Genomic DNA, 24,289 nt, shown 5'->3' on the forward strand with positions numbered 1-24,289 from the left:
TAACTGGATTGATGTTGCTTAATTAGTGTTAATAATTTAAAACGATGTTTGCAACAAGAGGTTAGGTTAAGACGAGGATAAATTGATAGTGGAAAAGAATTACTAGTATATGAATTTGAGTACTTGCGGAAATTAAACAAGTGGTAAATTTCATGAGGATCTCAACACTTGGGTGCTAAGCAGCTGAGTTACCTCGAAGGAATTGTGTGTTTTGAAAGTAGGGAGTATGGAAATAAAACCTGTAAACTCTCTATGACCAAGAAAATAGAACTCTGTTTACATGATATTTATTTGAATAATAATAATATTTGCATAATAATTTCAATTAAGTTAAATGGCCAGTAGCAAGAGAAGCAATTATCAAAATAAACAATAAGAATTTACAATAATTTTTTTTAATGCAGACAAAACAAATAAGAAAATGCAAAGAACATAAGCCTTTTCAATATATTTTTAGAGACATTAGAGATAAAATCAATATTTACAGGTGGTCCTAATCTGTGACATATCAACAAATAATTGTCCTTAAGGCTCAAAATAGATACATGAGTGAATAATATACAAGAGGGTCACATGAGCCTAAAACGCTCACCTAGTAAAAATATGCCGTTATGGTATTTATTTTACTTTTATTGCAATCAGTTAGGTTTGCTTATTAGGAAACATTTTAAGGAATGGCTTTTTTGTAGATCCAGTACTGACTGTTAACAGTTTAAAACAGTTACTAAAGCTTTTGAAATAATTAATTAGCAAAATTATAGGAATAAGTAAAAATAAAATTGCCATTGCTTGTTTTGATGATATATTGTTTACTTATAAAGTTTTATACTTAAGTTTTAGTTTTAGAAAAATGCAAAATAAAAAGGATAAAACCCAACCTGGAGGAGACATAACCCATATATAAGGAGTCGTTTGACAATTAAGGCCATTTGAGTTAGTTATAGATCTTATTATGTTTAACCTCTTTGACAATAACAATTTCTCTCTATCTAGTATGGTTTCTGCAAAAAAAAAAAATTGGGTTAACAAATCTTTCAAGAGGAATAATTCATACAGTAGAAGGAGTCGGTTTATAAGTTTGGCCATGTTGACTTATTTGAAATCTGTTCTGAAATTTTTGGTTTTCACTGTTCCTCTCAAGTTACTGATGAAATAATTAAATTAATTTGTCCTCAATTGACGATTACCACTACATGTATGATGACTTATTCATTTTATTTGTAGAGCTTATTTCGATGAATCATTTTTGCCATTTACATTTTCTCACTTTCTAACATGTGATCTGAAAAACAGGTAAAATCTTCTTTCAAGTGCAATAACTCCTATAGAGGCCCAATTGATGATTTCACCCATGTAATTTTATTTCGCTGAACAGTTTTGCTTATCAAAATTTCTCTTTATCTCTTATAGTTTTTTAATGGACAAAACACGTAATGTAAATGCAATAACTCCTATATAAGGGATATATTGATGATTTCGTCCATGTGGATTTCTTTTTAGATCTAATGTTGATGAATATTATTACTATCGAAAGGTTCTCTCTATCTACTATACTTTCATCAAAAAATGCAAAAGAAATGTAAAAATCCCCATTTAAAGGCTACAACTCCAACATTGGTCAATTGACAATTTCTGCCAAACCACTTATTTGTAGATCTCATTGTCCTGGTTATATTTCTTGCTCTGAATTTATTTCTCTCTATCTATAACAGTTTCCAAGATAAGAACTTGAAACTTCCAAATTTGCCCAAAAAACGAATTTCATGGGCAATAATTCAGAAATTCACGGTTTGATTTTTTTCAAAAAATTTCATGAGATAAACGGTGACCTCCTTACCATTTTTAGTTACGGCAGTTTTTCTTTAACTAATGTAACTGTTTTAGTTTTTAAGACACAGGCCAAAAACTATTGAAATTTTATAAAAATTAACATTTCAGGGGCAACAACTCAAAAATTAGTAGTCTGATTTTTCTTAAAATTTCGCAGAAAACAGACATTCCCTGCTGATAATTTTTACCGTATTTAGATTTTGCTTTATCTGCTTTAATTTAAGAGAAATAAGACAAAATACTGCATCATATCCCTATGTTCCATTGTTAGCAACGACAGGCATGTTTGTTCCTGGGTTCAATCCCTGAGTAAACAAATAAATAGGTTAAATATAAGAAAAGCCACTGGATATGACAATATTTCACCAAAAATTATAAAATTGGCACAGCCAGTAATAGCAAATCCTATTAAAATTTTAGTTAATAAATCAATTGAAAGCTCAGTTTTTCCTGATAATCTTAAAGCTGCTCAGGTTTTTGTATGACAATATGAATGCTGTATTATATTGTCTTTTTCTGGTTTAACTACCAAAATCTGAACTTATTGCTGATAAGTGATAACACTTCTATGTTAACATTCAAGTGTTTCGAATTACTGAAGTGTAAACCTTCGCGAGGTCAACCTAAAGGATGATGGCTATACAAATGATACAACTTAATACATAAAAATCTAATCAATGAGATAATGATACAAATATTGTAAAAATCAAACATAACATATTTTTTTCATTTTGATTTACTCTAACATCTTCAAATGAGATAATAACACAGAAGTTGCTTTGACTACGCATATTTTCAATTAGGTTTGTACTGGTCTTGTAAAAATTTCAGTCCACCAGATTGTGTTTGCTGTAGAGCTTTCATTAAATTAAGAACTGATGGCCTTGATTTGCTTGCTTTTTTCCACTCGTTTAGAATATCATATAACTGTTTGTACATATCCTTTGAATTGTTAGACATGGCTTTTTGGATTCTGGGAAAGCTTAGTCCTAATTCCAACCCAAGTTGAATAGTACAGTTTCCAAGCTCATTAGGCAATTTTCTCAGAATTTCATCCGAAGGGATTTCTTGCAATGTACTACTGGCAGTATCTTTAAAAAAGAGTTAATCATAAATTATTAATAAGTGATAAACTGTGCTTGTAACGGATTTCTTTGGTACTTGTACACGGTTTTAATTGTACTTTAAAATCATTCAACCTATAAAAATAGATTTGAGAATATTTGTATAACACAAACAATTGACTTTATACTTATTGAGCCATACGTCAATATTAACTTACTCTTACATTTAGTCAGTATGTTTTTTTCAATTAATGAAGAACGCACACCCAAATCAATATACATAAGAAGAAATTGAACATAACTATTAAAAAAAAATAAACTCATTAATTACTTTACTGAGAAATCAATGTCCATAGATATTTGTGGTATACATCTTTTCTATGAATATAAAAACTTTGTCAAATAAATTATATTCCAATTTATATGTATATTCCCATGTAATCATGTTATTGCTTTTAATGCTAGGCTCATAAATTTACTAACCTATTAATTTGGTGTCTTCCCTGAGTATCTGTAAAATAAAATTTCTATTATTTCTATGGAAATTCGTGTTACATGTTTATGCTTTCTATTAATCATATTTACAAAATTTGCATGTTAAACTATAAAGATAGGACAAAATCAACCATTTCAAATCATTTTTTTTTAATTAAAAATTTAAATTTAGGTTTTGTTCGCTGTTATAGATTGTACCAAACGGACTTCTGCAACGTTGACCAAGCATATTTTTGAAGAAAAATAAAAGTCACTATGTTCATCTCCATTAGTAAGAAAATGTCTGGATTCACAACCCTTGCCAAAATAATGAATGCCAAATCACATTAAGGAATAAAATAATAACTTGGCAATTGATTCAATGATCGGTTTAGAAATACATTGTGATACATTGCGGCGGAGAACATTTTAGCGAAAACAATCAGACGTTTTAGCGCCAAAGTAGAACCCATTTTAGCACCTGATTGTTAACCCATTTTAGCGAAAATCAAAATTGTCAATGCCCATTTTAGTTAAATATTTTGAACCATTATAATAATTAAAATAATATAAAGTAAAAAAAAAACACTTTTTATTGACGCAAGACAACACAATATAAAACATACCATGTCCATCAAAAACAGCACTAAAAGTCAAAAAGATTAAATCAAATGTTAAAAGTATGTTCTAATCTGGAATCTATATCCTAGGTAAAATACAACACTAAAAGTCTAAAAGGTTTTATGAAATGTTAAAACCCGTTCTAGCCTGGACTTTATATCCTAGAGAACACAATGGGCTCTGGATATACCCCGGTACAATACTGTTCATAGGATTGCATTAGTAACTGTTCTTTCTTTTTTATCTTCTCTAGATTGTAGTGCACACACGTATATTTTATACTTCGTATTTTTATATATGTTGTTGTTTGCAATTTGATAATAGTATTAAGAAAAACGTAAATAGCTAAGTGACAAGTACAGAATAGCTCATTTTAATGGGTATATGGTTATAGTAAGGCGAGTATTATTCCACCAGGTTAAGCCTCAGTCCCACTAGACAACGATCGCACCACACTCACCCCTATCTAAAATAAATTCAGATCGTGGTGAGGTCGCGGTATGAGTAAATTTTCGTTGCTTTTGCGATTCTACTACGTCCCCATTATGCTTCTATAACGATCCCTCTACGATTATACCACGTTCTCATCGCGCTTATTCTGCGACCTCACTACGCTTATCACGATCTCACTACGACCATACCACGAGTTATCCGATTGCAACATGATCTTACCACGCTTCTACTGCGATTATAGCACGTTCTTACCACGATTATACTACGTTCATACGGCAATCTTACTACGTTCTCAGCAATAACATCAACATCCTGTTCCAATTCATACCTGTCAACCTGTGACGATGAAAATGCAGGTCATGACCTGCATTGAAGAATCAAATCTCAGGTCATAACGCGTACGAACTTTTTCGAGCTGAATTTCAGTATTTATGGTACATTTTCTTATAATGTATATCAAAGATACCAAAACATCAATGCATGTTCACTTTGTTAAGTCATTTTAAATCTTATTAAATTTTATTTCATTGCACTTTTACAGATTTTTATAAATTTGTGTAACTCAGTCTAATGTGCTTTACTTTTAGAGAAAGAATACTACAATCATCAAAGACTAGAATTTAACGTTATTCTTATATGTTTGAGACTATTGACTATGTAGCCTTTAAACACATTACTTCTCATTTAACAAGGAAATTAGACTATGATAAAATATAGTAATACAGTTAAAGGAAGTATAAATGTAAACCAGATGCTCCGCAGGGCGCAGCTTTATACAACCGCAGAGGTTGAACCCTGAACGGTTGGGGCAAGTATGGACACAACATTCAAGCTGGATTCAGCTCTAAATTTGGATTGTGATTAAATAGTTGACACAGCATAGGTTTCTGACACAGAATGAATGTGGTCTAATGAACTTTAAAAAAAAAATTTGCCTTTGAGCAATTCACTATGCTGTTGAATATTAATCCTCTCAAAAAAATGTTTGAAGAAATTTTCTTTTTATTTATGAAATCTGAAAGGAAAAAAATTGACCCCCCAATTTTTTGTTCACATCCCACTTTCCCTTATTTCAAAACTGATCTCAATTCAAATTTCTAATGAAGTTTGCAACAATAACTACTCATTTAAATACATCATAAAATATTAAAATGTAAAAAAAAGTGCATGTTATCACTGAATGGTAAAGATTGTTTTAATCTATCAGTTGGTAGTAAAAGTGAATATACATTGTATATTGTATAAAAATAATGATTTAAGTTGATTCAACTACTATTCTGGACAAAGAAAGATAACTCCAATTGAAATCCAATTGGAATTTCTTGCTATTGCATAATATTGTGCAATTAGATATTTCTTGCTATTGTGCAATACTGTGCAATTGAAAATATTTGCTATTGCACAATACTGTGCAATTGAAGATTTCTTGCTATTGCACAATACTGTGCAATTGAAGATTTCTTGCTATTGCTGAATACTGTGCAATTGAAAGTTTCTTGCTATTGCACAATACTTAATATAATAATTTTGGATCCTGATTTGGACCAACTTGAAAACTGGGCCCATAATCAAAAATCTAAGTACATGTTTAGATTCAGCATATCAAAGAGGCCCAAGAATTCAATTTTTGTTAAAATCAAACTAAGTTTAATTTTGGACCCTTTTGACCTTAATTTAGACCAATTTGAAAATAGGACCAAAAATTAAGAATACACTGTTAGATTTGGCATATCAAAGAACCCCAATAATTCATTTTTTGATGAAATCAAACAAAGTTTAATTTTGGACCCTTTTGGCCCCTAATTCGTTAAAATTTCCTAGATTTCTATTAACTTAAACTAAAGGTATTGTGCAAAAACCAAGAAAAATGCTTATTTGGGACCTGTTTTTGGCCCCTTTTTTCTAAACTGTAGGGACTAAAACTCCCAAAATCAATTTTTTCTAATTTATTTAAATATCTTGCTTTATATTTTGAACAAGATAACTTTTAAAAACATCACTAGAAAGCATAATTTTTGTTCAGGGACCAGCTGAAGCCGGCCTCTGGGTGCAGGATTTTCTCTCTGTGTTGAGCACCCCTTGGTGGCCTTCAGCTGTTTTCTGCTCTTTGGTCAGGTTGTTGTCTCTTTGACACATTCCCCATTTCTATATTCAATTATATAGTGTGAATAAATGTACACTAACCTGACAAAGGGAATGAGGTCTATCCATTTCTTTCAAAGCATCGGACAAATCTTTGAATTTCACTGATTGATCTTCAATTTCCTTTATGTTTTGCAACTCATACATTGCCATCAGTTTTGAACCCAAGGCTCCCTCCGTCTTTAAGAACTGATATTCTATTTCTTCCCATTTTTCTCGTGTTAAACCAAGATGTATAATGAACTGGTCAAAAATTGTTATCGGGATTTCTTTCACTATTCGCACAAGATGTTTGTCATTTGGTCTTAAAGACAGAGTTCCAACGTCTAGACCTAAAGTAAAAAGTGTTCATGTTTTTTTTTTCCATTTCATTACCTCGTTTTTAGTTCAGAACATTATTTGTTTCAATTAATGTACAAAAATACAGGTGGTGCATCTATTCATTATTCATGGCTTCTGCAAATGCATGTATTTAGTGAACTTACTGTTAAAGTAGTGTAAAGACCAGTTTTAATCTTACTGGTAATTATTAAAAATATATTCCATCAACTATGTAATTAACATGATTAATGAATGATTATTAGAAAAAATACCAAAAAAAATGATATGAATGCCAATAAGACATCGCTCTTCCAGAGCCCACATGAAGTAAAATTCAACAACTATAAGTCACTGTACAGCCTTCAACAATGAACAAAAAAATCCTGCATAGTAAATAGTTATTAAAGGTACCAGGATTGTAATTTAGTACGGCAGACGCGCATATCGTCTACATTAGACTCATCAGTGACGCTCATATAAAAATATTTATAAGCCAAACAAGTAAAAAGTTGAAGAGCATTGAGTATCCAAAATTCCAAAAGGCTGTGCCAAATACAGTTAAGGTAATCTATGCCTGGAGCTATACAATTAAGCTTATTACTCATGTCTTTTTGTACACTATACAAATGTTATATTTGAATTACATGTAGATTTCTGGCGTTTAGACGATTAATAAACTGCTTCACTGAACGCAGCTGGATACGCCCGCAGAGTTCCAACCCTGAACAGTTGGGGCAAAAATGGACACAATATTCAAGCTTGATACAGTACATTCCGGTTATTTGCATAGCCTATTTGTCAGACGAAATTATGCAATAAAGCGGAGTATGCTTATATCCGAAATGCCAAATTACGGAGTCAAATAACATCGATAGTGCAGATCAACAAAGAAGGAAGATGAACGTCCATAGTCCACTTACAACATATTGAATGCTTATTTATTCTAATAAAAGTTATTTGTCTAGTGTCATACATTTTATTTCATTGTGTATTCTTTCAATAAAGATTATAAACACATTTTGTTAAGTTTATTTATGTACCGATTTTTCCTTTACCTGAGATACGAAAATAAAATTGTTCTAAAAATAGATTTGTTTCTATGACCCAGATGTACAAATTACATTGTTACACCTTGTTTAAAATAAACTGTTTAACAATACTACACAGTTTATAATCATTGTAAACAATAATTGTGCAATGAACTGCCTTTGATATTCAGTATTTACCGATTACACAGTGATGTGACACTGTTACTTTAACACCGCTAGTTTCGTTTATGCAAAGCAGTTCACAGGTGATGGGGCCATGCACAGGTTATTTGCTGGACACGAGTGTTGAAAGTGAGAAATATATAATAATCAGAAGTTAATTTTCTTTTAAAAAATATTAAAAAGAAAAGATTAATGTATAAAATTCTTCAACCATATATAAAAGCCCTGTAATATTTAACATAAATGTAGATCACCCAAGCTGAATTACGAGATTACACATTGGATAATGATCGATAATTAGGAGGCGTTAATGTTTTAAAAATTCACCCAAAATGGAATCTATGAACAATGTTTGAAATCCAATCAATAATTAACACCTTTTGAGATAGAAGATCATAGAATGGTTGTGTTTTTACAACAATCAGCTGATTGACATTTTTATGACCTCGAGGCTTAAAATAGATTATGGGAAACTTTACCTGTGTACACATCGAGGACTTTTTTATAATCATATAAACACGAAAGATACTGTTTTAAAACTTTATTTGAATAACACACAAGTAAATGTGAAATAATAATGAAAATTATGATGCATTCAAGTAAAATATACTTACCAAATTGCCGTTTCCGGTCAAAAATCTCGTCAGTTTTAACAGAGCATATCTAGCTGGCGATTATTTTCTATGCAATAAACCGAAATGCCACTTGTAAGGCTATGCATATAACCGGACAATTTAACATTAGGTGAATGGGAAATGGTTTCGTGCAGGAGAAAAGTATGCAATTAACCGAATTATGCTATTAAGCGGTATGCAATTAAGTGGAATCGACTGTACCAGTCTGAATTTGGATTGTAATTGAATATTTGACATATTAAAGGTTTCCAAATAAATGTAATTGGTTATAATGATTGAATTTATATTCAATTAAATATTTCTTGCTGTTGTGCAATACAATGTGCTCTTGGGCAAAACTTAGTAACTATGTTGTCAGACTATAAACCAAATATTTTCTTCTCAATGTCATATTTGAAATTTATAAAAACAAATCAAATAGGAGATTTCATCAAAAGCTATGAATAATTTATAAGAACTGGTGTAAGCATTTTTAAGTTATTGTAAAAAAAACACTGGAAAATCCTCCATTTTTCAATGAATAAAACCCCATAACTTAGAAATGTGACATCTTAAATTTATAAAATTCTAAAGGGAGCTTCCATCAATAGATATAAACAATTCACTAAAGTTTCATGAGAACTGCAGAAATCATTTTTTAGCTATTTTTCGAAAACTGGAAATTCCCCCTTTTTTTTATGAATGTTAATAGACATAACCTATTCATCAAAATTTCTTGCAAGTTGGTGAAAGCATTCTTGAGTTATTGTGGGAAAACTGGAAAATTGTTACATTTTTAATGAATAAAACCCCAAAACTCGGAAACGGTATAATTGAGTTTTTAAAAAGAAGGGAGCTCACGTCAATAGAAATAAACAATTCATCAAAGTTTCATGCATATCGGTTAAAGACTTTTTGAGTTAATGTCCGACATGTCGACGACAGAAGGACAGACAGACAGTCAATGGTATACCATAATACGTCCTGTAATCAGGCGTATATAAAAATGCAAAGCAAATAAAATACAAATCAGTGTATTATACTGTCTCATGATGTAATCGTTTAGGAAGCGGATAAAAAAACAACAATAAATTTATGATTGTTGTTGCAGCATACACAAGTTAGATGCATTAGTTGCCTAAAAATTAAAACTTGTTTTTATATGATTTTGTGCATATGGTTTAAGACTTTACTCACATTTTATTGTATATTTCTCAATTTAAGTTACAATGATAAATTCTTCAATGAAATAAAAGTTTAAAGTAAATTTTTGTATATCTCACCTTTACATTCCTTGCTGCAGGTGTTCGTTTGCTTGACAAAAAAAAAAGGTATTATGTATAGAACATTTGTAGAACTTGTGAAATTTCAAAGCACAAAAGTTATATTGCGAAAATATTTTTTGCCCAAACTAACAGATAATGAAAAGTGAATTAATACTTTCGTCTATCTTTCCCAACTCGTTTGCTATGATTGTGTCTGTAGTGACATTTTAGATTTCAATGAACATAATCTATGCATTACATGTACTGGTATATTATTAAGCCTAGGATTTCATTACCATAAATCACATTTTGTCATGTGAAGATTTTTAAAGCTGCATATACGGTATTAGTTTTACTCATTGTTAAAGGCTTACAGTAACCTAAATACTTTAATAAACTTCAATTGGATAGTTTTCTTATTGACAATCATACCACATTGCCTTAATTAATATAACAAGTGTGCAAGAGACAAATTAAGAATTCATGCAATTTGTTTCATATGTCTTCATTCCTTTTAGGAAAATATGTTATGAACTTTTCAATAATTTAAAAAAACAGTTTTTGACTTTTTTAATATTTGAAATCGGTACCTTGCAATTAACTTTTTTTCTGACAATACTTCCTTACCTTTTCAAATATCCAGTATAAACAGTGTTTCGTGTTATGCTCGATCTGATTATTTTCGCAAATCCAACTCTCCTTGCATTTGGCGTCTGCAACAGATACCAAGCAAGGTTCCTGGTTACATATTAACCCTAATTCTATTTCAAAAAGACTAACTTCGTTAATCTTTATTGATGTCTGTCCAAAACATTCCTGATAGAAATGTAAAACTCTTTGTAAAGCTGACGTCATACATTCTTGAATACTTGCGGCTACATCTGGTGATATAAGATGCCTGGAAATCTTGTTCGTCAGATAGAATATTACCTTTCGATCTTTGATTGCAATTAAGAGTTCGTTGTTGTCATCAATATCTAGAACTGCTGATTTGAAAAAAAGACAAGGGCGTCCATCAATTTCTTTCAGAGGCCATATTATAACGGCTGCAGCGATGAGCTTAAAAGTCAATGCAGTTGGAATAGCACATTCTTTCAAGTAATAAGACAAGCATATGGTTTTCTGTTCTTCGCTGGGAAAAAGATTGACTGGTAATTTAGTTTTGACAACGCTAGGTACCATGTATAAGGGATCACTTGTTTTAACTTTGCTTTCATGTTTTGGCTGGACAAGTATATCTAGATGTGCAAGAACATTGAGAATGTATTCCTTGTGCTGATCAGTTGGCAAATAAACATCAAATGGTGGCTGGGACCAAAGTTGAAACAGCTGCAGTTTTTTAATTGTACCAGTCTTTGCCGTGTTTTCTAAGATGCTTCTCAAATCTTGTTGTTCCGGCCAAAACATTTTGTCGGTAATAAATGACCTTAAAATATTCACCATTACCGTAGGTTGAACAACTATGAATTGATCAAGACCTTGAATATTGAAATATAGAATTTTTCCAAGAGAATGTTGGATTTTTAAAAATTTATCAATCAAATCTTCGGGCATTGAAAATTCATCGTTTAATCTGTTTAGTTCTTGAATTGTTTCCTTTTGTATAACACTGAAATTGTTTGTACGCATTTCAGAAATTTGAAGTTCAAGTGGGACCCATGAAATTGGCATTCGTTGTCCCCATGTTGATTGTTGGAAAGCAATATCTACCAACTTATCTTTCAGATGCTCTATTTGTGGATCCTTTGAGTTAGTTGCGTTGATGAAAAATACTTTGTCGTACAAAATGTGTCTATTTTTAACATGGGTTGAAAATAGTTTAGAAAGTTCCAGTTTGAATGTTCTTTCTTTAGCTAACATTTCATCCTAAAACAAGAAGACACATGCTAAAGTTTATTTAACATATAAAAAGCAGATGTATTAATTCATAATTTAATTTAATCATTAAAAAAAGTATTACTATACATTAAGAGGTTTACATAAAAGCGAATAATGGGACTGATTGAGTATCATTTAGCAATAATGAATATCGCATTTTGGTCTATTTCTCAATAATCGTAATAACAAAAACATGCAATATTTCTGAATTTACAGTATATTTGGTATAATAAAGTAAGTTTTTTTTAACGTTATAAATTTTAACAATATTAGAAAAATCTTTTTTTTCGTTTTCATTGCAACTTAAAGTCATAAGAAACCTCAAATTAAAAAAAATAATGCATATGTTTTTTATAACTCAATGGATAGTTTTCATTATAAGACTTGTGTACATATACCTTTTTCTGAAGAAAATTCTTTAATTTATTCATATTTAGAAGAAGTTTACTTTATTTTAATTGCTTCCTTCCAGAAAGCAATTCCCCCGACATATTTTCTGTATGCAAAGTGACCTCAGTGTGACCCATCTCGTAAAAATCTGGTGATCGCAATAAGCATGGATGTCCTTAAAATAAACTATTATCTGAATTTACATGTTAAACACTTGCTCAATTTCCATGCTTTTTGTTGATTTTTTGTTGATTGTTGACAAACAGGTGACAATCTTTCAACTTCCGCTTCAAAACACGAACTTTAATTACTACATATTTTCACAACAACACTGACCGATTGAAAAAGAAATTGACGATTATAAGAAATTTATGCGAAAAAAATGATAAATTCGTGCACAGAAGACTAAGTTTATGATGTTTGTATGCATTGGTTCAAGAATTGGAAGAACATTATTTTTCTCCGGTCACTCGTTTCTTATGACTTTAATAACTAATACAGACAAAAGAAAATTATCTAAATTTACGACAGGGGCATTAGATTAATTTTTTTTTTTTAATATGAATTTTTTTGTTCAATCTTTAATGAAAGTAAAATAATATTTTACTTTTAGCAGCCTGTCTGTTTCAATATCACATGAACACAGAATAAATGAGGTCAAATTATTTTCTTTCATCAGTTTCTTAGCTTATTTTGACAAATTGAGACAAACTGGCTGCTAAAAGCAAATTATCCTATCCCTATTTCATTAATGATTACGAAAAAAAAAAGTCATATTTTTATTTATTTTTTTAATTTTCTTGAAAGCTTGTGCCCCTTTAAAAAGTTTAAATAATTTTCTTTTGCCTGTTCAAGTTATAAAAATTTCAAAAACTTAAACGACAAAGTGAATAGTTATGGACGCCATAGACGGAATGTAGGATAGCTATGAAAGTCGCTGGCTGGAAAAAAATTGAGAATATCAAATAGAAAATGACAACAACATAGAAACCATGCAACACTTTTTTGTTGCTGTAGTTAATCACAGCTGATCTTCAAACATAGGAATACATTATCTTATTGCTGAAAACGTCATGAAGTTAGGTAAAAACACAGGAATACTCAAATAGGATAATTTTTTAAACACAGTTATCATATATTCTAAATGGACTCTATGTAAAATTAGCTTATTAACTTACCATTTCCAAAAGGTCACTGTGCGTTGCAGCAAACATTATCATTGGCAACAGATCGTCATCTTCTTTGCAATATACCAGAATTGAATTCACCCAGTGGACAAGGATATCTAAAGTTAAAAATTTAAAATAATCATCTTCAATCTTTTTTTTTAATGTTTATTGGCAAAAACGATGCATATAAATAATCATAGTAAGTAAGTCCATAGTACATCAGGAAAATAGAGACAAGTACATATAGTTGATATTTTGAATCATTTGACAAACTTATAAGTAAATAATAATAATGTTATTAAAAAAAAAAGAAAATCTAACCTGGACAGCATGGATTGGGTAGAGAGTTTTATTACCTAAAAGTTTACCTGTATAAGCATTCTATTAGTTGGAGCCAGGACTATGCAATGGTTTATTTTTAATAAATAAACACATTTCATTTTTTAAATAAACAAATTTTCTTTAAGATAATTTTTTAAGGCTACAATATTTATTTTTACACATAGCATTTTTGTTTTGTATACCGGTATATACAATATTTATTTAATAATATCATCTTATGTAATTTTTTTCTGTTTTTTTTTCTTCATATATACCAAATAAGACCATATCTAAATTAAGTGGTGGTTCGATTTGGACTTTTGAATATATCCATTTATGAAGTTCTTCCCAAACATCAAATACTTTTGGACATGTCCAGAATATGTGTTCTATTATAGTTTCTATAGTCCACACAGAAAGTGCATTTATTGTTTTGTCAGACTTAAATTTTGTAGAGTAATTTATTTGTTCTCAAAATTCTGTGATTAATTATTGGAGCTACTGTAATTTTGAACTTTTAGTAAAATAAAATGGCAGTCTATATACTTTATTCCAAATAATATTATGTCTATTTAGGATTATGAGCCACTTTTCATGTGATGTGATATTTGTTATTTTTTCGTTTAAAACATTGTACATGTCTTTTGACTTGGGACAGACACATACATACAGAATGTGGCAGGGTTAAACATGTTAGTGGGATCCCAACCCTCCCTCTAACCTGGGACAGTGGTATAACAGAACAACATAAGAACGAACTATAAAAATCAGCTGAAAAAGGCTTTACTCTTCAGATGGTAATATTATGACACAAATACAAGTAAATGTGGCCGAGTACTTGTACATCCCGACAACAAAAAGACACTAGGTACAGATCTGAGAGTACTCGCAGTTTAATGACAGCTTGTTCAAAGCCACTACCAACTAAAACCAGATGCTCCGCAGGGCGCAGCTTTATACGACCGCAGAGGTTGAACACTGAACGGTTGGGGCAAGTATGGACACAACATTCAAGCTGGATTCAGCTCTAAATTTGGATTGTGATTAAATAGTTGACACAGCATAGGTTTCCGACACAGAATGAATGTGGTCTAATGAACTTAAAATTTTTGTTTTGCCTTTGAGCAATTCACTATGCTGTTGAATATTAATCCTCTCAAAAAAATGTTTGAAAAATTTTCTTTTTATTTATGAAATTTCAAATGAGAAAAATTGAAACCCCCCCCCCCCCCCCCCCCCAATTTTTTTTTCACATCCCCCTATCCTTTATTCCAAAACCAATCTCAATTCAAATTTCTAATGGAGTTTGCAACAATAATCACTCATTAAAATACATCATAAAATATCAAAATGTAAAAAAAGTGCTTGTTATCACTGAATGGTAAAGATTGTTTTAATTTATCAGTTGGTAGTAAAAGTGAATATACATTGTATAAAACATTGATTTAAGTTGATTCAACTACTATTCTGGACAAAGAAAGATAAATCCAATTTAAATTTCTTACTATTGCATAATATTGTGCAATAAGATATTTCTTGCTATTGCGCAATACGGTGCAATTGAAAATACTTGCTATTGCACAATACTGTGCAATTGAAGATTTCTTGCTATTGCGCAATATTGTGCAATTGAAAATTTCTTGCTATTGCACCATTCTGTGCAATTGAAGATTTCTTGTTATTGCTGAGTACTGTGCAATTGAAAATTTCTTGCTATTGCACAATACTTAATATAATAATTTTAGATCCTGATTTGGACCAACTTGAAAACTGGGCCCATAATCAAAAATCTAAGTACATGTTTGGATTCAGCATATCAAAGAACCCCAAGAATTTAATTTTTGTTAAAATCAAACTAAGTTTAATTTTGGACTCTTTGGACTTTAATGTAGACCAATTTGAAAACAGGACCAAAAATGAAGAATCTACATACACAGTTAGATTTGGCATATCAAAGAACCCCATTTATTCAATTTTTGATGAAATCAAACAAAGTTTAATTTTGGACCCCGATTTGGACCAACTTGAAAACTGGGCCAATAATCAAATATCTAAGTACATTTTTAGATTCAGCATATCAAAGAACCCAACCGATTCAATTTTTGTCAAAATCAAACTAAGTTTAATTTTGGACCCTTTGGACCTTAATGTAGACCAATTTGAAAACGGGACCCAAAATTAAGAATCTACATACACAGTTAGATTCGGCATATCAAAGAACCCCAATTATTCAATTTTTGATGAAATCAAACAAAGTTTAATTTTGGACCCTTTGGGCCTTTATTCCTAAACTGTTGGGACCAAAACTCCCAAAATCAATACCAACCTTCCTTTTATGGTCATAAACCTTGTGTTTAAATTTCATAGATTTCTATTTACTTATACTAAAGTTATGGTACGAACCAAGAAAAATGCTTATTTGGGTCCCTTTTTGGCCCCTTATTCCTAAACTGTTGGGACCTTAACTCCCAAAATCAATACTAACCTTCCTTTTGTGGTCATAAACATTCTGTTTAAATTTCATTGATTTCTATTTACTTAAACTAAAGTTATTGTGCGAAAACCAAGAATAATGCTTATTTGGGCCCTTTTTTGGCCCCTAATTACTAAACTATTGGAACCAAAACTCCCAAAATCAATCCCAACCTTTCTTTTGTGGTCATAAACCTTGTGTCAAAATTTCATAGATTTCTATTAACTTGAACTAAAGTTATAGTGCGAAAACCAAGAAAAGGCTTATTTGGGCCCTTTTTGGCCCCTAATTCCTAAAATGTTGGGACCAAAACTCCCAAAATCAATCCCAACCTTCCTTTGTGGTCATAAACCTTGTGTTAAAATTTCATAGATTTCTATTCACTTTTACTAAAGTTAGAGTGCGAAAACTAAAAGTATTCGGACGACGACGACGCAGACGACGACGCCAACGTGATAGCAATATACGACGAAAAATTTTGCAGTCGTATAAAAAGTCATGCATCTAAGACTAATATCATGGTTCTAAAACTAAGTGTCTGTATGTCAAAGGATAATTCTAATGCAATTTGGATGTAACATTTTTTTTCATTGGCTAAAAGTTGCCGCCAAATCCACAGTTGACCTGGCGTAACTAAGAAGGGACCCGCCATTTTGAATTGATGAATCAACAAAGGTTCGATTACTACTATATAATCGAAAATAAAACAACACCTACCTCAAATTTGCCGTATTAATGTAATTTTATCTGAATTTGAAGCGTACAGGTAACGTAATAATGTCCAGTTTGTAAGTTTTCATTTGTATGGCGTCACGTTTAGCCATGATGATGACTTCATGACCTCTTTCATTCATGAAGTTTCACGGATTTTTTTTATTTGACATATTTAGACATTTTTCAAGTTTTATCGGATTTTTTCTTTTTGTAATGCATTATAATCCGAATAACAGTACTGTAGTTGAAGAGTTGCCACCATCAATTTTGATTTGACGGTCGCAAATCTCCATTTTACTGTCTCCGCTACGCGTCGCCAGTAAAACTTCAAATCTACAATTGACGGTGGCAACTCTTCAACTACAGTACTGTTATTCCTTGAATAGATTCTATATATGATAATATGCATTTCTTTCGAAAACTTCATTGGTAACTGTTTTCTGGAATATGGCATTACAAGGCTAAATTTAACTTTTTTTATTTATGCTCTATAGAATTACTAATAAAGATTTTAATAACAATTAATTGATGAAAAATTTTTATTCCATATTGACCTTATTCATTTATTGGTTGTAAAAGTTTAATTCTAATCAAAGACGTCTTAATAAATAAACACACTTTGTCATGTTATTTCATATGCTTGTAAATACCTTTTCCAGTTTCTCCTTGTGGATATTCGTCAAGCGGTTTATGTAACTCATATCTCCCATCAAACATCAGAACAAAAGTTCCTTTGTGTTGAATGAATAATTGATGTGTCATATCAAAGCATCTTTGTCCACCAAAGTCTACTAAATCTGATGGAGCTATTCTAATCTTATATTCACCAGTCCTTATCTCTTCTAAGATATCACTCTGAATTGTAAGAGCTTTGTGCTTTGGATGCATTTGAGGATAATATGGCAAATTAGTTTTGACATTTTCAGTCATTGAAGGAACAGTGGGGTTTTCATCCTTTGTTTTGCTAGGACTTTTGTTCTCTTGCTTCTTGCCGATTTCCTTGTCAACAGTTTTCAATTTAGATGATTCCAAAGCTGAATCTTTATGGTCTGTTGCCTCTTTATTGAAATTTCTTCGTTTCTCAACATTTCCTCTCTCTTTTTTCAAAGCAATATTTGGCTTTCCTAATAACAACTTCTTCATAATACTTGTATCAGCTGAAAAAAAATAAAGGTCATTAAAAAAAAGAAAAGTTTAAATTGAGATATTTTTCTTCAAAAGGATTTTTAATTTCATGTAGGGTCCAGTCTAATTTTCGTTATATTATATAAGATTACCTTAACATTGAATCAATTCAGTAAAATGTATTATGTTTTAATCATAAAAGAAGTTTATTCATTTAAAAAGTGTAATGGCCACTGAAAGTGGTGTTTCAAGCCAAGAATTCAACTTGGAACATGGTATAAAACTGTGATAAAACCTTTCAGATAGCAAACGAAATATATCTTATAATTATTAATTGACATAGCTTAAAACTGGAAAGTCCGTTTTTTGCATGCAGTTCAGTGGTTGTCATTGGTTCATGTCTGTCATATTACTTTTTGTATTGTTTTTTTTATGAATTAGGCTGTTAGTTTTTTCATGCCTTTTATAGCCCACTATACAGTATGAGTTTTTCATATTGTTGAAGGCCCTATAGTTGCCTATAATAGCTTACATCAACTTCATTTGAACTTTGGTGAAATGATCTTATTGGCAATCATACCATATTTCCTTATTTTCGTATATGTACATCTAACAATAATTCCATACAGCAAATATAGTGACCTTATTGCTTATAGTATCTAAGAAATAGATCAAATAGGAAAGAAATTAAATTGAACAGTAGACCCAAAAAAATTAGTTAAAGCTCAAATGAAATCTGTCAGTCAAACATGTATATATCCATCATGCCAAACCCCAAATAAAGTTGAACTATTTATTATTGAGTATCTGATATACAGACTTGACCAGGATAACAGATCACCCATACATGAAATGAGATCAAGTTTCAAGGAACCCTGTCTGAGAGACTTGTAAACCTTGCAAGGATCCCATATACTAAATATAGTTATCCTATTGCTCATAATAAGCAAGTATTTCACATAACAAATTTAACAAGAGTACAAAAGCTGAAATGTCTGGCCAACATCAATAACTATTGATTTTCATTTGAGTTCTAAATATAAAGAACTGTATATATGATTTTTTTCTCAGGGTGTTTATTTTTTGCTTATTTTGGCAGATAAACGAAAATCGCAAAAATTTATCAAACGTTGGGTACTTTCTAATGGCTAAAGCATTTTGTAAATGATATATTTTTTCTGGTCGGCAGCTCAATAACGGCATAAGTTTTAACGACATAAATGCGACAGGGCATTGTACATACATGTATTTTATAAAATGACTGTCAGGTGTGTATACCCTTATTACGACATAAATGCGAAAGGGCATTGTACATACATGTATTTTATAAAATGACTGTCAGGTGTGTATACTCTTATTACGACATAAATGCGAAAGGGCATTGTACATACATGTATTTTATAAAATGACTGTCAGTTGTGTATACCCTTATTACGACATAAATGCGAAAGGGCATTGTACATACATGTATTTTATAAAATGACTGTCAGTTGTGTATACCCTTATTACGACATAAATGCGAAAGGGCATTGTACATACATGTATTTTATAAAATGACTGTCAGTTGTGTATACCCTTATTACGACATAAATGCGAAAGGGCATTGTACATACATGTATTTTATAAAATGACTGTCATTTGTGTATACCCTTATTACGACATAAATGCGAAAGGGCATTGTACATACATGTATTTTATAAAATGACTGTCAGGTGTGTATACCCTTATCAATAAGTGTTAATTAGAATAAGAGTGTAAGGTACTCTTATCAGGTAATTACCCTTATTAATTAGTATCATTAAACTATATAAGGGTTGTAAACACTCATGATAATTTTGTAACCTAATTAGTTAGTACATCAAAGGTCTGGTCAATTTTGTAACTAATCAATCATAAAATTTACAAGACGTTTTAATACCTGTAACAAATATCCAAGTCACAGGTATTCTATTTATAAATTGTATTATAATACACCTTATCGCTATTTAGTCCATTCCGTGAAAAACATTCATTTATACAACTTCCTGTATGGGTCACCGGCCGAAAAATGGAGGTCATCAGTAGTGAGCTGAGGGAGAAAAAACTTTAGAAAGTGATCATCAAGAAACTTTGATGTAATATGATCCACTTTTTCAAAATTAAAATTGAAGTAAAAATATATTTTGTTTGAAGTATTTACGGTAGTTTAAACAGGTCTCATTAAAAAGTATCATGCATGGTGAATTGTTTAAACAGGGTCCCAGATAGCTTCAACTGGATGAAAAAGTGGTGTAAATTTAGAACTTATCTGGAATGGAATAAATAGCGATTAGGTGTATATAATCAATAAATAAGAGGTCATTCAGGAAAAAAATCAATTAAAATCATAGACACTCGTTTGTCAAGTTTTACAACTTTTTAACTGTAACAATTTCAGTATCCGCCAAAATATTTAATTGGAATTTAAGAATCCACCAAAATTAAAACTGCCAAATTTTTTCATATACATTGTAGCCCCTAAATCGTGAAATTTTACAACTGTGAAAAAAACTTACTATACGGTATCACTAAAGTATCAAATTAACATACACATGATAAAAAAAAAAAGATCAAGGTCAAGAAAACAAAGTTGAAAATACATGTATACCATCAATCAAACACAGGATATGGTTGACCTATTACAATAAACAATAAAACAGATAAAACTGTTGATTGACCAATGAACCTTAAAAATGAAGTCAAGGTCAGATGAACCCTGACACACTGACAAGTACACCTTAAAATAATTCCATGCATCAAATATAGTTGACCTATGTAAGAATCATACTAAACCAAGAACACATCACATTGACCAATTAACCATGCAAATGATGTCCATGTCAGATGGTACCTGCCAGACAGACATGTACACCTTATAATGATTTCATACACCAAATATAGTTGACCTAATGCATACAGCACATGTATGAGAAAAACAGACTCACACAAAAACTTAACTTTTATCACTGAACCAAGAAAATGAGGTTAAGGTCAGATGACTCCTGACAGTCGAACATATAACAGGCTATTATTTAAACTTGGAATTATTTTTAATTATGGAATTTGCTTCATTTCTTGTGTTTAAATTTTTTAATAAATTCCATGTTTATTTAGTATTATGATCTTTTGAGCGGTTAATAACACTTTCCATACAATGTATTTTGGTTAGAAAGTGTTGTGCGCGGCACAGTGCATTCTATTGAAAATATACTATTTTCTTTGTAATAGAAAGTGTTGTGCGCAAGCACAGAACATTTTAGTACAGAAAAGCATGGAATTTATTAAAAATTTCAATAACAAGAAATGAAGCAAATTCCATAATTAAAAATAATTCCAAGTTCAAATAATAGCCTGTTATATACACCTTACAATAATTGCATACACTAAAAATAACAAGACATATTGCTTGTAGTATCTTAGATATGGACTCTACCACAAAAACTCAACCGAGTTCACTGATCCATAAAATGAGGTTGAGGTCAGATAAAAACTGTCTGACATGCATGACCTCGCAAAGTATGTACGCACCAAATATGGTTATCCCATTACTCATAATAAGTGAAATTAACATTACAAAAAATGTTAACTATTTTATTAAGTTGTCAATGAACCATGGAAATGATGTCATGGACAATGGACATATGACAGATGGAAACATCATATCATTTGGCATCTAGATAAAAAGTATGAAACATCCAGGTCTTCTATCTTCTAAAATACTAAGCCTCTAAGTTAGTGCTGCCACCACAACCAGATCACTATCTCCTACAGATGTAGGTTTGACAAAACTATGCATTTTTTCATACAGTTGTGAAACCATGAAATGAGATGAAAGACAATGGACATAAGACAGATGAAAATATAAGGCATCTGCATACTAGGTATGAAGCTGTATGCATATTTTAAAAATTGTTTGCTCCTCATAATACTTGTCCCCCCTTGAAGAAAACTATGGAGGATAAAAGTTTTTAAAAACAACCATTACATAATACTATTTCCATCTTTATAAAATATTTTCCTGGATCTTAAACATCATATGGTTTCATAATATTTGTTCCTTTAATGAAAGAGTGTCATGTGATTCTGTACACTTGATTGCATCTTAATTACTGCTCACCTCTCCTGTGTTTTACATTACAGTATATACATGTAATATATAAAAAGAACAAGGCCAAGGAATACAACAAACTTTTTACATTAATTCGATCACAAAGCATCTAGATCTCCTACCTTCTGAAACATAAAGCTTTACACAAATAGTTTACCTCGTCGCAAATGCCCAATAGTAATCACTATGTCTAGCATCATTTGACTTTTGGCGCTTTCGAGATAATAAAGACTAAATATAAATGTCTTATAGAAGATTTACTAAGACAAGTCAAATTTTGTTTATTTTCCAAAATGAAAATTCAATCATGTCATATAGATCTATTTGTTTTTATTATATCCATTTTAATATGCCCAAAAGAAATTAAATTCAGTAAAAAAACTCATCAAAATATCAGATGCTTATAAATTTTGACATACATTTCCCAAGTGTAACCATTTTCCTGTCTTCAAGATGAATGCCATTTCTTCCAAAGTAGATCGTTAGCCCGTTAGTAGAGTTCCATTCCTTAGAAATCTTTTCACCAATCAAAATGCTAGCTAAACAAGACTTGCCAACATTGCAGGCACCTGCCAAGTAAACACGATTTTCAAAGGATTCGTAATCCCCATGAGCTATAAATGTCTTGAAATAATTGGGTTCCATCTTTTTGAGTGTAAACAACAGCAATTCTGATTCCGTCTACAAAACACAAGTCAAATTGTTACTATACTATATATAAATATATTAATTTTCATAAACCATTTAGGTCAGGAAATTCCACTAAATTCCAAAGAGTAAAAATAATGTGAACACACAGAAGCCGATCCAATTCATCTTTTGCTAAAATAGTTCATCATTCCCTGTTTTGTATCTACTTACAACATTCCATTTTTCTATAATTCCGATTCAACTATGCAAAAACCTGCAGAAAAAAATAGATATATGCCCAAATAAATGTTTCTTTGATTGTCGATTAATCTTCAGAATTTAGTTGCCTCTAATAAATTTTCCTCCGCTTAAAAGTAATTCTATGTGAAGTATACAGTTTAAGATTGTTTTAGATATAAACAAAATGTATGTCATGTGTCTGCATGTTCTTTAATAATTAATTTACTCTGTAATGTTTTTTTTTTAAATGAAATATGGTTCATATGAATCACTCAATTTGAACTCAAAGAATAACATCAGATATAACTATAGCATTCATTTCCAGATGTGCAACAAGGCATCTCTTTAAAAGAGGTCAAAATCCTTGACCTATGGGTATGACGTAGCTATACCTTGCTATAAATACTGCGGCGATTACCTGTGCCAATTATATTTTATAAACATCACACAATTATTGCCTATCAGGTAATTAATGGTGGACCAAACGTACTCAATAAATTTTGACATCTTTTCGTCCAAATAAATTGATAAATTATCGTAGTTATTTTAACATGAATGAATCTCTATTCAGAAGTATATATGAGTAGAATATCTTTCTTAATTTTCAAGGTAAGAACAAAATGTACAAAAGTGTAAACATATATTCTTGCCATAATGTACCCACGTAGTGATGTACAATTTATAAGAAATATAGCAAATACATTTGAGATTTTATTATCGCCTACCAAAAGGACAAAACATGGTCAAGCAGCTGGCAATACCAATAATCCTGCATAAAGAAGTACTAGAAGCTTTCCATGACAATATTGTTGGCTGTCACCAAGGAGAAGAAAGAACTTATGAAGCTGTACGTTAGAGATATTACTGGCCAAACATGTATGCAGATAAAAAAACATACATTAAGACTTGTGAATATTTTTCAGGGAGATAATTGCCCATTTTGGTGCACCCCACTGTATTGTATCTGATCAAGGAGCTAATTTTCTTTCAAAGCTTGTTGCATCTTTATGTGAGCTTCTCCAAATTAAACGCCACTATACAAGTGCATATCATCCACAAACAAATGCAGCATGTGAACGCCTTTATTGTCCAAACATTGAGAACGCAACTGGAAAAACAGACAGATTGGCCAAACTATATAGCACATATAATGATGGCTTATAGAATGACACCAGCTACTCAGTACTCACTTTTTCACCTTCTCTTTGGACAAGGAATGAGAGCACCT

At 31.0% G+C, this 24,289-nt stretch overlaps 1 protein-coding gene across 1 annotated transcript in view; it reads right to left on the minus strand.

The window, feature by feature from the left end:
- Positions 1-271: 271 nt before the first annotated feature.
- Positions 272-24,289, minus strand: part of LOC139482354 (uncharacterized) — a 57,239-nt gene continuing 33,221 nt past the window's right edge. The window contains exons 2-9 of the mRNA XM_071266208.1: positions 22,611-22,872; positions 17,591-18,097; positions 13,442-13,548; positions 10,623-11,861; positions 10,014-10,044; positions 6,627-6,916; positions 3,378-3,405; positions 272-2,921 (exon numbers count right to left, since the gene is read on the minus strand). Coding sequence (XP_071122309.1) covers positions 2,626-2,921; positions 3,378-3,405; positions 6,627-6,916; positions 10,014-10,044; positions 10,623-11,861; positions 13,442-13,548; positions 17,591-18,097; positions 22,611-22,872 — 2,760 coding nt within the window. The 3' untranslated portion in view covers positions 272-2,625. The remainder of the gene's footprint in view (positions 2,922-3,377; positions 3,406-6,626; positions 6,917-10,013; positions 10,045-10,622; positions 11,862-13,441; positions 13,549-17,590; positions 18,098-22,610; positions 22,873-24,289) is intronic.

Source organism: Mytilus edulis, chromosome 7, assembly GCF_963676685.1.
Source record: "Mytilus edulis chromosome 7, xbMytEdul2.2, whole genome shotgun sequence".
NCBI classification, from domain to species: domain Eukaryota; kingdom Metazoa; phylum Mollusca; class Bivalvia; order Mytilida; family Mytilidae; genus Mytilus; species Mytilus edulis.